General features: G+C 43.2%; 1 protein-coding gene across 1 annotated transcript in view; it reads left to right on the forward strand.

The window, feature by feature from the left end:
* The first annotated feature begins 2,237 nt into the window (after positions 1 to 2,237).
* Positions 2,238 to 17,037, forward strand: part of LOC124616464 (ras-related protein Rap-2a-like) — a 553,011-nt gene continuing 538,211 nt past the window's right edge. The window contains exon 1 of the mRNA XM_047144773.1: positions 2,238 to 2,259. Coding sequence (XP_047000729.1) covers positions 2,238 to 2,259 — 22 coding nt within the window. The remainder of the gene's footprint in view (positions 2,260 to 17,037) is intronic.

Genomic DNA, 17,037 nt, shown 5'->3' on the forward strand with positions numbered 1-17,037 from the left:
TGCCACCTACAACCACCATTCGGTTTCGGAACTGGGATCAAGATGCCTTCTGTGAATTCTGTGGGGACAGTGAAATCAGAGCGGATCAGGTCATGAAACATTTGGAGCCACTTGTCACCCATAAGGTGGTAAAAGGTACGGTAGAATTCCAGAGGTAAACCGTCCGGTCCAGGCGACTTGTTCGGTGCTCCACGTGCCAAGGCCGATGTCAGCTCATCGGGTGTAATGGGCAACAGCAGACCGTCATCGGTTGCCACGTCTCGAGGGGCGGGAAAATCGTGCAACAGCTCGTCATAATCACGTACATTTCGCAGATCTTCCATGTACAAGGTCCCATAGTGTCTGGCGAACGTGTGCGCGATGTCCGTTTGTGTCACTGCGCGCCCGCCGTCCTCCGTGTTTACCGCCGTAATGAGCTGACGTTTGCGGTGGCGCCTCTCGCGCACAATGTGATACACTGACGCTGTTTCGTTGGGGATACAGTCTTGCACTCGCGCACGGATGCGGACACCGTCTAGCTGCTCTGTCCTGATGCGAAGTAGACGAGCTTTGATGCGTTGTACGGACATCTGACGTTCGGGAGACGGCGGTTGCGTCGCCAGCTCACGTAACGCTGTATAGTAAAATTCCGATGTTGCCCTTTGCCAGTTCGCTCTGTCACGCCCGTAGGCCATCAATGTCTTTCGGAGTTCAGGTTTGACACATCCCAGCCACCACAGCAACGTGGAAGCATACATAGGCAGGCGCCTGATACATCGACGCCACGTGTCAGTGACTGCTCGCCGACACGCTTCCTCGCGAAGGAGGGAGACGTTCAGCGACCACGGGCCCCTGCTGCGTCTTGTCAGTTGTCTGGGCAAGGTGACAGTGCAGATGTACGCGAGATGGTCCGTGAAGGCCGTCGGCCAGAGTTCTGCATCACGGGTTGCTGTGCGAAGGGCACGCGAGACGTATATCCGGTCCAGACGACTGGCAGAATGGCTGGTAAAGTGCGTATATCCACTCTGGGTCCCATGATGTAAGAGCCATGTGTCGTGGAGCGCGAGGTCACGTATCAATGCTTGTAGAGCCGGGCATGGGACGTAATGCGGTATCTGGTCCTCGGGCCGCAGAGCACTGTTAAAATCGCCGCCCACTATGTAATGGTCCATATTTCCTTGTAAAAGTGGGGCTACCTCCTCCGAATAGAAGACATGCCTGTCACCACGGTGCGAATTACCGGAGGGAGCGTAGACGTTAATGAGGCGGACTGCGCCAAGTGTGAGTGCGATGCCTCGCCCGGTAAGCAAGTACGTCGCGTCCTTCGCGTCTATGCCATCTCGGAGAAGGATGGCCGTTCCTCCTGCGCCATCACCTACGGGTAGGCTGTACGTGGTGTAGCCATATAGGTCTAAACACAGCTCGGGACGGACCTCCTGGAGAAGGGCAATGTCCAAGTCTGCCGCTCTGATCATGTCGTGTAACATGCGGGTCTTGACAGTGGAGTGGACACCATTTACATTGACTGTTCCCACACGGTATGACTGAGACATATCAAGTGGCGGAGGCAGTGTGCCGGTGCAAGCCCACAGTGACCTTACACACTACACAGCCATCCATCAGCATGCTGTGCATTACTGTGCCGTAGGAGTCCCTGATTGGCAGAGCCCTCCGGGCTCAATGTCAGCCATGGGCTCTGGTGGAGATATCGATGTTTGCTGTGCATCATCTGCCTCCATATCGTTTGCCCAATCACCAAGAGACGATTGTGATGTCACTGGGGGATGGTCGCTTTCACAGGAGCCCACATTTTGGGAGTCGACGCAGTGCGCCTCGTTTTCTGGGCCACCAGATGTAGGAGAGTGTTCCTTGTCTTCAGGCACCTTCTGGTGAATGATGCCACTGGAGTCCGTTGCAATTGTGGGCGAGTCAACGAAGTCGATGTCTTCCGCCGGCTTCACATCCCTGTCCTGCTCTTCAGCTGACAATCGCCTCTTCTTGTGGCGCTTGGGTGATTTTTGCTTTCGGGTCCGAGATTCGACATCCACTGAAGGGCGGGCCTCGACACAGTCTCGGTCGCTAGGAACCCCTGTGACTGATCCCGACAGTGACGGTGGCTGGGTGCCCACGACGCTGCGGTGGGCAGAGGCTGTAGGAACCTCTGCACCGTTGGGCTGCGGCGTCGTCGACGGTGCTGACTCTCCAACGGAGCTGGCAGCAGCTTGAGGAGGTAGCAGGTTTTGATCATCCATCACATCATGTCGTGCCGCCTCCACATATGTTAGCGGGAGAGAGGTCAGAGTGGATCGTTGGGGAAGTTCATTGCGGGGCACCTGAACGAGGCGGCGCTGCAGACACTCAGTTCTAACATGGCCCTCCTGGCCGCAGCCCGAGCAGGTCCTCGGTTGTCCATCATATATGACAATTGCGCGGCAGCCACCAACGAAAACATATGATGGAACGTGCTTCTTAAGTTCTATGCGCACTTGTCGTACCCCGTTAAGGACAGGGTACGTTTCGAATGTGTTCCATTTCTCCTCTGTGTGGCTCAGAACTGTGCCGTATGGCCGCAGCGCATCAACGACTAGGTTGGCAGGAACTTCGAACGGTAGTTCAAAGATGCGCACGGTACGCACTCCCAGACCAGCATGGTCAACTCCTACCACGCTCACGTTACCGTCTGCGTGACAGAAGCGAAAGCCGTTTGCAGATCGTTGGAGTAATCTGTCGCAGGCCGCTTCGTCAATCAGTTTGAGGTACACTGTGCTGGTTACAATAGACAGACGAATTCCTATCAGTTCTTGTGGTTCGATGTGCATGATGTCTCGTAGAAACCGTTCAATTTCATGGGCCTTCGGTCTCGTGTACGATGCGTTGAACGTTAGTTTAATTGTAGCTTTTCGATATGAGAACGCCATGTCGGGTCGGTACAAGTACTATATGGCAATACAACGACGCGACCGCGCGCTAGCGGGTAAACAACAACACCTGCGGAGCACTGCCCGGCGCGCCGAGCCCGTCCGCACGGTAACACGGCTGAAAGCCGACTGTTCCCATCTGAGCCACCGAGGACACAGATCAACAGCGTGACTGCAGGGACATATCCCTTACACGCTTCCCGTGAGACCCACATTCCCAACTGTCCAAAAGTCTACATATGTAATGTACCTAATAGTACATTATCATTTATTCTAACGAAAGCTGCACGGTCATCAATAGTACTTGTTCTTTCGAGAACAGTTACTGTCTTCATATATATAATTATTCAAAACTCTGTAAAAACAGTTGTACTCTGATGTGAACAATCATTTTACAGTGATATGGTGTCAAAAGTGTCAGCGACGGCGTTAAAAGAATGTTAATCTGTGTAGACACTATTTGTTTCCAGAGTTAAGTATTTACAGTGCTCAAGTTTTAGTAAATCACTCTTAATACATACATTGACAATATGATTGAAATGATAAACAACAGACTGATCCTCGCTTGAGATTATCACTCAATGCTTTTCGTAGTCTTCCTTGCAATTGTACACGATAAATTGTACAGGATAACCAGACTTCGCCACAAAGATTCATCTGTAGACTGAACCAGATTTCTAAAGAATATAACATGAAAATATCCATTTCAAAAACAGAAGTGATGGCTTTCAAAATGGACAAGATCATAATAGGAAACAAACCCAGTGAACAAGTTAGTCAATTACCTTGGAGATATTATAAACTAGCAAAGTGTACTCGACAGTGGCAACAAACTGGAGATATATCAATTGATATGCGTAGCAGACAATAGGAAATTGATAAACAAAATGAGAAAGACAAAAAAATCAAGTTTTATAAAGCAATTTCCACATTGCTATTTGAAAGCGAAACCTGGACAACTAGTAGAAGGCAAGGAGGTAGAATCCAAAAGGCAGAAATGAGATTTGTAAGAGTTCAGGCCCGCACAAGATTAGCTAGGCTAAGAAATGAAGACATAAGAGCAGAGGTTGGGATATTTTCTGTAAATGAAAAGATCAAGTCTATTAGAAAAAGCTGACTAGAACATCTATATGGAATGTCAAATTCAAGATTACCAAATCAAGCGTTACATTTTAAATCTTCAGGTACAAGACTCGTGGGAAGGCCAAGAAAGAGATGGCTGGATACTTAGAAGAAGAAACAGGTCTATGGCCTAGACCGTGATGACAGAAGGATACTGATAATTTGTGCGTTTGTTGTAGTATCTCCTCGACCCTCTCCGGAAGTACTGTAGATTACTCCAGTACACCATAGTTTTCTTCTGGGTGAGAACCAAATACTTGATAAACATAAGGAAAATCATCATTCCGCCGGGTTGTGCTTCTAAACTGCACTTTATTCATCACTACCGGTTTCCGGCATGACCCGTTTGCAAATACACCAACAGCAGGTACGGTTATGTATGACGAGACGAGAATGACGTGGCCATGTCAGTTATAGATGCACTTGAAAATGGACTAAGCCCAAAACCATTAACGCTGAATAATGCACATTTTTAAATTAAAATCCGGTGGAGTGATGTCTTTCTTCTAGTATAATCTTGTATTCACGATCTCTATAGGGCCGATTCATTCAGGCTCTAGCGTATTTCTAGATTTCTCAATTTAAGTTGATTCTTGAAACTTTCCAAGCAAGTTTCACAATATAATTGTTGTTTTGCATCTAATTTCAAATATCTGCGACATCACTGTCTCCCGCATCTTTGTGACGCTATCCCACGTGTCAAACAAGGTTTTGACCATGTGTGAGCACTTCTTTGTGTAAGTTCAATGTCCCACGTTACTCCAATTTAGTGCGGCAACCACTCTCTTCAACATTATCCCAGTCTTTCGTAAGCGATTTCTTAGTATCTCCATAATGATATGTGGCCATGATGGTTTAGGGGATAGGAGAGTACACTCCGGATATGGGCTGAGAGTTTTCCTCGTTGAACTCCTGCCAGATGGCCGAAGAGCCACCATCCCTGCCAACAAATCAGTACCGGGGATGTACACGGAGGTAAAAATCGGCCCGGGCGATGGCCTCGCCACCCTCCCCCTCCTATTAGCGTGGCAAAGAAAGGCATACCAACAATCAGTTCAATAACCCGATAATGTGCTTGTGCCATAGATCCGAAACCTGCCACCTGTCTTACTTACGAAGGAGCCTATATTATAGTCCCGATTCATATTCTCACAAACTGTTAGACTTAGTTATTTATCTGAAGTAACTTATACCAACTGTGTCTCACTGATTATTTAGTCATACGACACTACAGGTTTTCCCTTTTACATTTCTAGACATTTAAAGCAAGTTGCCAGTCTGTGCACCACTTTGAAATTTTGTTGAGATGTAACTGAATATAAGTGCGTAGACTTCCGCGGTAAGAGTAAGTTTACATAAAAGTTTTCTGTGTATCGTAGCGCGTCATTAAGAAAGAGGCCACTGTAACCTTCGTCGACACGTTGGTTTCTCCTTTTTTTTTTTTTTTTTACATTATAACGAAGTGCGATGTTCAGGAAATGTTTGTCTTTCCTAACTAAATATTTGTACTGCTGTTATCAGACATTACATCTTTATACTCTGTCCAGTGACATTAATGTGATCACCTGTCGAAATACTGAATAACCACCTTTTGCATATCGAACTGCTGCGATATGTGTAGGAAGAGAGTCAGTGAAGTTCTGAAAGGTCCAACTGGGATGTGGAGCCAAGCTGTCTCACGTGCCGTGGCCAGTTGCGCCAGATTTCTCGGTCCAGAATCCACGGCGTGAACAGCCTGATCGAGGTAATCCCACAGATTCTGTATTGGGCTTGAATCATGAGAGTTTGGTCGCCTGTAAACTCATTCTGTTGTTGTCCAAAGCACGCACCTACACTGCGATCTGCGTGACACGCTGCATCCTCCTCCTCGGAGTTGCCGTCGTGTCGAGGAAAAACAAATTGTATGGAGAGGTGGTTATGGTCTCCAGGGATAGATGCATACTTGCGTTGGCACATTGTGTCTTCCAGAATGACGAGATCACCCAAGGAATACCCTCGCTCCCGGACCCCTCAGACGATTGTTGCAGGGTGTTCGCTTTGAGACGTTTCGTTCCGTACACGCCAACGGCCATCTATCTGAGGGAGCATAAAACGGGATTCATCTGAAAAGGCCAACTGTTGTCATTTACTGGACGTCCATTTGCGGTAATGGCGTGCAAATTGCAGCCTTCGTCACTGACGGACAGCAGTCCAGTCAGCATCGATGCATGAATCAAGTGCCTACTGTGGAAGCCCACACGCAAAAAAATTCACTGAACAATAGTTGAGGAGACACTGTTGGTAGCCCCTTGGTTCATCTGGCTTGCCAGTTTCTCAACAGTTGCACTTCCATTCGACCGTACACATCACTCATCCATCATTCACCCATGCCATTTATGGCCCGAGGTACACCTTAGCTGAGGCGGTGGTCACATCAATGTAACTGGACTGTGTAGTTCGAGCTGGTTGGAAGGAAAAGAAGAGGCACAGCAGTGCTATGAAAAGGCGTGGTGTGCCGCTGTACAGCTTGGCTAAGGACTTCATGTTACCAGTAGGCTGAATTAGATGTGGCAATACTACGATTATGACCAGACATTCGGGATGAATATTTTTACACTCATCTCATAAACTAAGGATATTTGCAGAATGTGATGCCACACAACGTGACACTACACAAAACTGGCGCTAATAGCTTAGGCACATAGGGAACATACACGACACAGATCTGTAAGTCCACGGTATTGGCGATAAGTCGAGAAAACCGTCCCGAAACACATGTACACATGTGCTACAAAACGCCACTGTTTCCTGCCCATGTACCCCGACATCTATATGGGATATCATCACCATGCACACGTATACAGGCCGCACAACGGGTTGGCATACTCTGGATCAGGTGGTCGAGCAGCTGCTGGGGTATAGCCTCCCATTCTTGCACCAGTGCCTGTCGGAGATCGTGAAGTGTTCTAGGGGTTTGAAGACGTGCAGCTATACGTCGACCGAGAGCATCCCAGACGTGCTCGATGGGGTTTAGGTCTGGAGAGCGGGCAGGCCACTCCATTCGCCTGATACCTTCTGTTTCAAGGTACTCCTCCACGATGGCAGCTCGGTGGGGCTCTGCGTTATCATCCATCCCCTGAAATGGCAGACATTGTGGCGCAAAATGACTTCTCGATACACCTGACCTGTTACAGTTCCTCTGTCAAAGACATTCAGGGGTGCACGTGCATCAATCATAATCCCACCCCACACTATCTAACCACGACCTCCATACAGGTCTCTTTGCAGGACATTAAGGGCTTGGTATCTGGTACCTGGTTCACGCCGGATGAAAACCCGACGAGAATCACTGTTCAGACTACACATGGACTCGTCCGCGAACATAACCTGGGACCACTGTTCGAATGACTATGTACTATGTTCTTGACACCAGGCTTTACGGGTTCTCCTGTGACCACGGGCCAGTGGAATGCACCTTGCAGGTCTCCGAGCGAATAAAGCATGTCTGTTCAGTCGTATGTAGGCTGTGTGTCTGGAGATAACCGTTCCAGTGGCCGCGGGAGGTCCCGAGCAGGGCCACCTGCAGTACTCCTTGGCCGTCTGCGGGCACAGATGGTGAGATATCGGTGGTGTTGTACACTATGGACGTCCCGTACTGTAGCGCCAGGACACGTTTCCTGTCTGCTGGAATCGTTGCCATAATCGTGACACCACACTTCGTGGCACACGGAGGGCCCGTGCTATGACCTGCTGTGTTTGACCAGCCTCCAGTCGTCCGAGTATTCTACCCCTCATAACGTCATCAATATGTGTTCTTTGAGCTACAGTCATCATTAGCAGGTCTGAAAACATCTGCACACTTACTCGCTGCACCGTACTCTGACATGCACCAACACACCTCTGCGTACGTGGAGTGCTGCCAGTTCCACCGTGCGACGACAGCAGGTCAAATGCACCGCATGGTCATACCCCGAGGTGATTTAAGCCCGCAAACTACCCACCAGAGCGTTGTTTCACCACGTACCAGCATTATCCTTAATTTATGAGCATGAGTGTATATTCCCCATCCAGTCTATCACGTGGGATTGCATTAGTGTTTTATATTGATGTCAGGATTCCTTCAGAATGACCACGATAGATGCTTGGAATCCCTCCTCAGTTGAGGTTTTGTTGGTTTCCTAGTATTATGCCTTGACAGTGGCGTATTGAATGAGGTGGTAGTTCGAATATCCAGCTGGACATCTAGATTTAGGTTTTCTGTGATTTGCCTAAATCGCTTAAGGTGAATGTCGGAGTGGTTCCTCTGAAGTGGCACAACCGATTTCCGAACCAGTTCTTCCTCAACCCCTAGTATTGCTGCATGCTTGGTGGTAGCAGACAGTGAGGGCCAGTGCAGAGCTGTCGCTGTTGAGTATCACTTGTTCTTCAAGTTTTACTGTGCTGTTTAATACACATCTATGAAACGAATATCGCGTCAGGATAATCTAGGACCGCTCTACCCAATAGGCACGAAAATTCCGATTTAAAAATCATTTAGTTTACAACGGGAAACAAATCTACGCTTTCCGTCGATACAGAAAGACTTGGTGAGCCTATTTGTTTGGGTTGACTCTAGTAACACAACGCAAAAAAGAAATTACAGATATCTGCTAAAACACAAAGGAAATGCGCAAGGAAACTCGTAGCAGAGACAGGCGTGAGTCACGTAAGATATAACACCCTTGTATTTCAGAAACGACTCCATATATCAAAACGAGTTTTCCGGCAAATGCTAATATCTTAATAAGGGGCACGTATTTTGGTATGTGGTAGGTATTCTTAATTATTGCATCGATCGAGATGCGAAAGAAGTCTGAGTTTTTAGAACAGAATAACATACTTTCGTTAAGAGCACAGTCACATGAGACTTACAAGGAATGTATGATAAAACAGACGAGTGTCATTCGCGCCTTGCATCGATAGAAATTCAACCCTTATCATGAAACTTCCTAGCAGATTAAAACTGTGCGCTGGAACGAGACTCGAAATCGGGACTTTGCCTTTCGCGGGCATGTGCTCTACCAAATGAGCTGCCCAAGGACGACTCACGCCCCGTCCTCACAGCTTTACTTCCGCCAGTACCTCGTGTCCTACCTTCCAAACTTTACAGATGCTCTCTGCTAGGAAGTTTAGTATCAGCGCACACTCTGCTGCAGAGTGAAAATCTCATTCTGAACCCTTATCATATTTCACAAGATGAAGCAATCGAAACACGTGTAACCTCTCCGCAAAAATTATTGAATGATAAATGTGGAATGGGAATGGAGCCAAATGTAACCTCCTCACACAAAAATTAATGAATGATAATTGACCATAAACCCACGTAATAATATTAATTAAATAATGAACCATGAACGAAATGTAACCTCCTAACAGTAATAATAATATCTGGTTAATTTTATAAGGACAGCAGCGCTGACCTTCGGCCCTGTATTCTGAATAAAGTAAAAGCAAAATTCTTTCCTCAATAAAAACTGCAACTATATCTGCTCTTAATTATACATTCTTCGACACAGCCTAGTGCAATGCTGCCCTATATATTTTTTTGGATTCTTGGAAGCAATGATAATGCATTGGAAAAATTCTTTAAATTAAAATGAATGCTTTTCTTTAAAAGAGTTATTTTATATTATAAAAATTATTATTGGGGCATTTTTTTTCTGAACAAATTAAATTACAATTAACATACATTATTAAATATGCGCAAGGCTGCTTATTTACCTTCTACAACAATACTCATCCTCCAGAGTCCTGACCAGAGTCGCGAGCAGAGCACACAGCCGACGCATGCCGACTCCCGCAGACTGCTACCGTCCACTCCCTACTAAGGCCGACCGACTACTACTGCAGACAGACTACAACTGCAGACTGACTACTACTGTCGACTCGCGCAGACTAGCACTGTCCACTCGCGCAGTCAAGCGCAGACTCGCGACAAGCAACAACTAACAATAAACTACTCTCTGGTCAGAGATTCTGTCATGCTTCGCCCATCGCCGGCGAAGCATACGCCTTACACACGTAATTTCGAATGGCGTATAGTATTCTATAGATTTGCAATGCAGCGCCTCAGAGATGACACTACGGTTTACCAACGTGTGCTCTTTACGGACGAAGCAACATTTACGAACCACGGCAGAGTAAATTAACGTAATATGCACCATTAGACAGCGAAAAATCAGCACTGGTTTCGTCAGGCACAACAACAGCCAACGTGAAGCGTAAACGTACAGCGCGGCACCATAGCAAATTCCGTTATGGACTATTGATATTAAATAATTAGAGATATTAATATATAATTAGAGTTGTTAATATATAATGAGAGATATTAAATGGAAATACGTATCCACATTAACTTACTGAAATTCTACCTGTTCTTCTAGAAGAAGTACCACTGGATAAGGGACAGTTATTGTGGTTCCAACAGGAACATGTGTACATGATAAGGCATTACATACAAAAATATCTGCACTTATATCCGTTGCACCTGTATGTGCAGGGTGAGCCAAGAGTAAAGGTACACGCGGAGATGGGTTGTAGTGATTCTGATCATAAAACTACATATCGACATATGTCCTATTGCAAACTGTTTCCGAGATAGAATACATTGAATGTACATTCTTATTTATTTTCTGTAGTATTCAAACATTGTCAGTGTTTCAAACGTATCACAATAGTCTAGAGGAAGTCGAGGTGAACAGTTTCGTAGAGGACACTTGTGATTTATCAAGTCACGAATCTACTTTGGCCTACAAAAGCTACCTAGGCTACAACACGAAATTTTCAATACTCTCGCGCTCCCGTCGCGAAAACTATAATCCTAGAGAAAATATGGACAGGAAATGTAATGCAGTTTAATTTTACACTGCGACACGTTCTCCCTGGAAGGTGTGGTTTACGGGTTATTCAAGGGAAACGTACTAAAGTCATATTAAATATGTTCTGTCTTGGAAGCCACTCAGAACAGAACGTATGTCCATACAATTTTTTTATTCAGAATCACTGATACTATCGCCGCACAAAGCATGTACCTTTCCTCCTGACTCACCCTGTATATCCCACATTCGATACGTCCCAGTGTTATTAAGCGTATTTTTTTTCCTGATAATGTGACATACCTTTACAAAACTTCTTGAGATAACAAAGTCATATTCAAGAGACCACACCGAAGCATTTTCCGTGACTTTCGCAGTCAACAGTCTTACTATCTATATCAATAAAGAGCTACCTTATCTTAGCTGACGGTTGGCTATCTAAAGGCTTCCAGCGGCAAAAAAATTGATTTTCACTATATTAACGAACTAATATAAAAATCGGAAACTGTGTTACAATCTACTCATTAAGAAGTATAGTGTTACGATGGAGGATTAGCACAATAAGTCAGCATTAAAAACTGCAAAAGTCTTGAGGTTCCGTAACTCGTGTAACCAATCAGACGTTTGAAGCTGTCTCCCATGCAAACATGTTAGATTCCTTGTGGTGGAGGGTTTACTTATATTACTTATCCGAACATTCCTTGAAAGCTGATTCATAATTTGAGTCTTCCACATCCTCTTATTTTCATAACTTCACACTGGAGTATAAAGTGAAAGACTGATTGTTGATCACTTCATGCTCATTATACAGAATTCTCATGGGGGTATCGATTCAATGCACTTAAAATGCACACTCGTCAAAGATGTTTACACCCCAGCTTTCTCAATATTGCCCAACTAATTTTGGTGGTATGGATGCAGAGTATGTAACATGCCGCTTATATACGATCTCAACAGCCTGAAACTCTAAGAAGTGAAATAATCCTATACCGATTCACGTGCGGTACGATTTGTTGATACCAAATGTTCGTCTTCACGTACATGCTAGACAGTTCCCGGGCTTTATGGCTTCGGTGACGATTTTAAATAAGCTGTCTATATCCGAGTGAAATGCTATTTAAAAATCTAGCATACCTGTCTTCAAAACAGATGGTGATGGTCTTCGCGTAAAGCGTTAGAAAAATAACGCGGGAAACCGAATGAATCATTGCATATGGAATTGAAGAAAATGTTCTCTTATGAAAGTATGTCACTATGATGAACTTTTGTCAAGAGATAAAAAGAATTTTTGACCACTACCCATTTCGCTACAGACTTCTTGCATTCTTATGTAATCCTTACACTATGCACAAATTTTGGATAAAATTACGAAATTTCGACATTTATCTTCAATCCATTCGTCAGATGCTTTTGAGAGCTCGCGCATTTATTGGAGTTTGATACATAAGTAATTCAAAATACTTTATTCACGGTATTGTTTGTCTCAGATTTCCCTGACGTATGTAAATCTATAGAATTTGTATGCTATAAAGATAGGAATGGAAGACCAAGAAAGAACTGCTCGGAAAGATGTAAGACAGGAATGCGGTCTTTCACCCCTACTGTTCCGTCTATACATTGAAGAAACGATGACACAGATTAACGGAAAGTTCAGTAGTAGGATTCAAATTCAGGGGGAAGTATACAATAATAAGATTCTATCATGACACTGCTATCCTCGGTGAAAGTGAAGAACAATAGCAGAACCTGCTGAATTGAGTGAGCACAAAGGTATAGACTGAAAGTAAACTCAAGAAATATGAAAGTAATAGGGAATAGCGCAAATGTGATTAGTGAGAAATTTACCATCAGTACTGGGAAAAATGAAGTAGACGAAGTGAAATAAATTCTGCTGCCATAATCATTAGCAGCAGCAGCACAGTCTTCAAAGATTAGGCCTTTTGGCTTGTTCCACCTCAGAATTCTTCCCGCCATCTCTGTATGGTATATCCAGCGTTTCTCTTCCATTTTGAGTTATATAGTATTGCAGCTTTAGTTTTCCAATTATTAGACATCTGGTGGACAATGACTTTCAGTTTGTATTTTTCAGTTATAGTGGTAATGGCTTCAACATTTAGTTCTTATCTAATATAAGTGTTTTTTTTTTTTTTTTTTTTTTTTTTTTTTTTTTTTGTTTTTTTGTATAGTCCCTCTACGAAGCGGAGGAACATCGTTGCTGACGATTCGATTCGTCACAATCAATCAGTTACTGGAATCCAACATTCACTACCACACGTCAGCAAAGACAAGGCATTGATTTTTGCTAAGTTTAATTAGCGTTTCTTTCCGTACTTTATATTTTAATTTACGTTGTATAGTTCCATAAAAATGTCTCAATATGATCAGTTTCTGAATATTTTTCCACCATACTGCGTATAAAACTTTTTTATTTCTTTTTCACACTACCGGTTTCGGGCACTGCCCTTTCTTAAATGTGTCTCTAGTAGCATACGTAGCTACATCGCGTTACTAGAGACACACCTGAAAATGGGCAGTGCCCGGAAATAGTAGTGTAAAAAACAAATAAAAAATTTTATACCCAGTCTAGTAGAAAAATGTAGTTCTTCGAATTTATTGAGATTATATGGGCCCACGCATAAGAAAATGATGGCCAGTTTTAGCTCAACATCATCTGACTTCAGGCTTTCAAAATTGCATCCTATATGTTTAAATTCTCTTATTTTTTTCAATTATTCATCTGTCTATTACAATTTTTGCTCTTATGAGTCCTCCCTTGAAACGCCATCACTTTTTTTCAATCTGTCGATGTTCTCATTCTGTATTTAGTAGAGTTCGCAATTTGAAACAACTTATATACTGCAATTTGAACCTTTTCTTCAGATTATTCTGTTATAAGTTCATCTTCAGCAAATAACAACGTTATGAAATTAAACTTGTCGTTTAGCACATTCATCATTTGTGAATCATATCGTCGATATAAACATTGAAAATGGTGCGTGTGAAGCCAGACATCATCCTTGATTAATATCAGTAGCTTTTGTCTCATTACTTACAGTACGGATCCTTATTTTACTATTTTTGTATAATGACTAAATTGTCGTAATCAGATATTTGGAAATCCCATTTTCTTTAGTGACTCTCATAGCATTTTCAGATTAACCCGGTCGAACGCATTTTCACAATCGATAAACACACATCTTCGTTATTACTAAACTTTTCTTTCGCTGTTTCGACTGGTATGATACTGTCTTTCATTTCTATCCTATCTTGTGCTGATCCTTTCAAGTAACGAAAGCGTACATCTTTCGTATACCGTTTTGCAAATTCTAATGTTTGCCTGCCCCCTACAATTTTTCGCTTCCACTGTTTCTTCTGGCAACAAGTTAACTATATCGTGACTTAAAAACTAAGATTCATCTATTGTCCTGGCATTAATAGCAAAATTTGATTCTGAAGATTGATTCTGAGTAGCCTCAAGTTACGTTTTGGAAACAAAACAAACTCACAGTAGAAATAACCATGTGATTTTTCAAATCTATTGTGGGCAGACTACTTGTGAAGTCCACTGCTGTGGTAACACACACCGCTTGCTTACTGAGGCCTACTTAATAGTTTGTGGGTACATTATAGAAGTTCATTAACTCAGATTAACCTCACTCTCTCCGCCTGAGTGCGCCAAAGACTAACAGAACAGTTCTCCGGCTAATATCACGAACAATGGTTTGCCCTGGCAGCAAGACTGCTTTCCTCGCGAATCAAAGTGTTCCAAATACACGTCAGTGATGGTAAACAATCTGAGGTGCTCAGTAGGTTATGTCTGTTCTTTCCGAACACATAAGCTGCACAGAAGAATAGTATTTTACGTTTATGAGTTATGAGTAACATTTTCTGAACAGGCTATCGGATACATCCACAAAAATATGACGTTGTTAGTGGTTTTTTTATGAAACATAGTGTAGGTAGAGATAAAGACCCACAATTTTCAGTTTTTCTAATATTATGTTAAATAAGGGGTAGACTTTCCCGCGATTTCCAATTGAACTCATACGATGGGTTCTTACCTGTAACCCATCCAAATTCCAGCTCTGTCTGGATGTTAATTACAGATAAATTTATAAGTTAGCTAAAACGAAAATTGCGAGGTTTTGCCTCATAAAATGGGGTAAAGCTCAGCAGTGTGAATCTTTGTCCCATTTCAGATAAACGTGGATAAAAATGGATGACCACACAATGAAAACCCTTTGTAACATTGTTAACCAGCACAAAATTGAACTGAAATGTTTCGTAAATTGGAACGCAATGCTTAAAAATACTTCTACATAAATAGTACATTCTTCTCCGCGAAAGGAGGATTAGTAGAGTAACCTAAAAGAGTTCAGTTACTGAGACAAGTTATCTAGGTACCTAGTAAGTAGTGTGCTTAGTTAGGTTCTCTGACTCTTCTTTGAAGTCTCGGGTTCTTCTTCTTCTTCTTCTTACTCTTCTTCTTCGGATACTTCTTCGCCAAATAGTAAGTTCATATCTATGTCTCTGCTACTCTCATGATGTGTCTCTGAAGAATAACCAAGTGGATATTTTCTTCCTTTTTTGTATTGATGGAGTGAAGTCTAGCTTATATCGTTTTGTTTCTACAGCATGCTCTTTTCTTTGTTTGGTATGTGTGTCTTAGTAGCAAGCTTTTCTTTTCTGATGAATTCTCCTTCTATTCGTTCTTTATTTGGTGTCGACGTTAGAAGTTGAGATTTCAATAGTTTACCAGGAAGTTCCCCCAAATATTTATTTTAGAGAGCTTAATTATATATTCAGGTGAGATATTCTTATGGAGTATGTGGTGAATGTAATCTTCTGTGGGTATTGTCTTTGTAGAACTGTCATAAAATTGTTGGAGATGCGGCGATGGTGTCAGTTTTCTGGGATGCGAAAGGGATTCTGCTGATAGATTAACTTCCACCAGTTAAATAATACCGAGATAGTACTATGTCAACCCTCTGGAACAGCTACAGCAAAAGATAACCAAAAAAGGCTAGTTTTGGAACATAAGTACACGTCTTCTTCCATCAATACAACGTGCTCTCACACAATTCGTTGCCATGGCAAAAATACATGAACTAACATACGAGTTATTGCCACACCACACTCGCCCTACTCCATGAGCTGGTTCCACCAGAAATCCATCTCTTGCCGAAACTCAAGATTTTCCTCGGTGGACAGAGATTCTCTTCGCACGAAGAACTGACAGATGAAGTTGACGGATATTTTCCAGGTCTGGAGGGACCTGATTTTCGAGACTAGGTCAAAGCATTGGAACATTGCTGGACCAAGTGCATTGATGTACATGGAGGCCACGGCGAAAACTAAAAGTATTTCGCACATGAGGGTCTTTTCTTTCTATTTCGGTCCGAGAACTTTTCAAACAACACTCGTAAACAATGTATGTCATTGGTTTGTAGTATCTCTGTAAGCTATCAGTGCGTGTAGAATACGTGAAGATAATACGAGATGAGATTGTTCAATGTAGAACTGCTAATGGTGATCAGCCTTTTACTCTGTGATTTCGAGAGTGTCTTTGTAACCCTAGGATACTTTGATCATAATAATTTTGCGTGTGCCACGGAAAACCGTTAAAATGCAAGCCTTCAAAGGAGTTACAAGGTCTTCTCTGTAAGTCTTGTGCTATACAGCTGTTATGCCATTTCCAACTTTAATCTGTCTTCATTTCGTTTGCGAATATTTAGCAGTTAAAATATTTTCACTATAGGACTCCATGGTATGCAGGACACCCGTCATCTGATTAACAGTCGAACTTGTAATACAGCCAGCTGATGATGAAGAAAAGTTCTAAAAAGGGGAACGGCAAGGAGAAATAAAACGTGTGAAACAGAAACGTCTTGTATCTGTGCTTGGTAGCCGTTTCTGTAACACATCTTGCTCTTCTTCGTCTGCACTCAAAGGCTTATGCGTTCTCTCTTCTTCCTCACAGGTTCTAATCCAGCCTCGGGCATGGATCTGTGTGACGTCCTTAGGTTAGTTAGCTTTAAGTAGTTCTAAGTTCTACGGGACTGATGACCGCAGCAGTTAAGTCCCATAGCGCTCAGAGCCATTTGAACCATTTGAGATGTTGTCATCATTCTTGTCTGTATTCTTCAATCTTCTCATTTAAATTATAAATTCCCAATCCTACACGG

This window comes from Schistocerca americana, chromosome 5 (assembly GCF_021461395.2).
Source record: "Schistocerca americana isolate TAMUIC-IGC-003095 chromosome 5, iqSchAmer2.1, whole genome shotgun sequence".
NCBI classification, from domain to species: domain Eukaryota; kingdom Metazoa; phylum Arthropoda; class Insecta; order Orthoptera; family Acrididae; genus Schistocerca; species Schistocerca americana.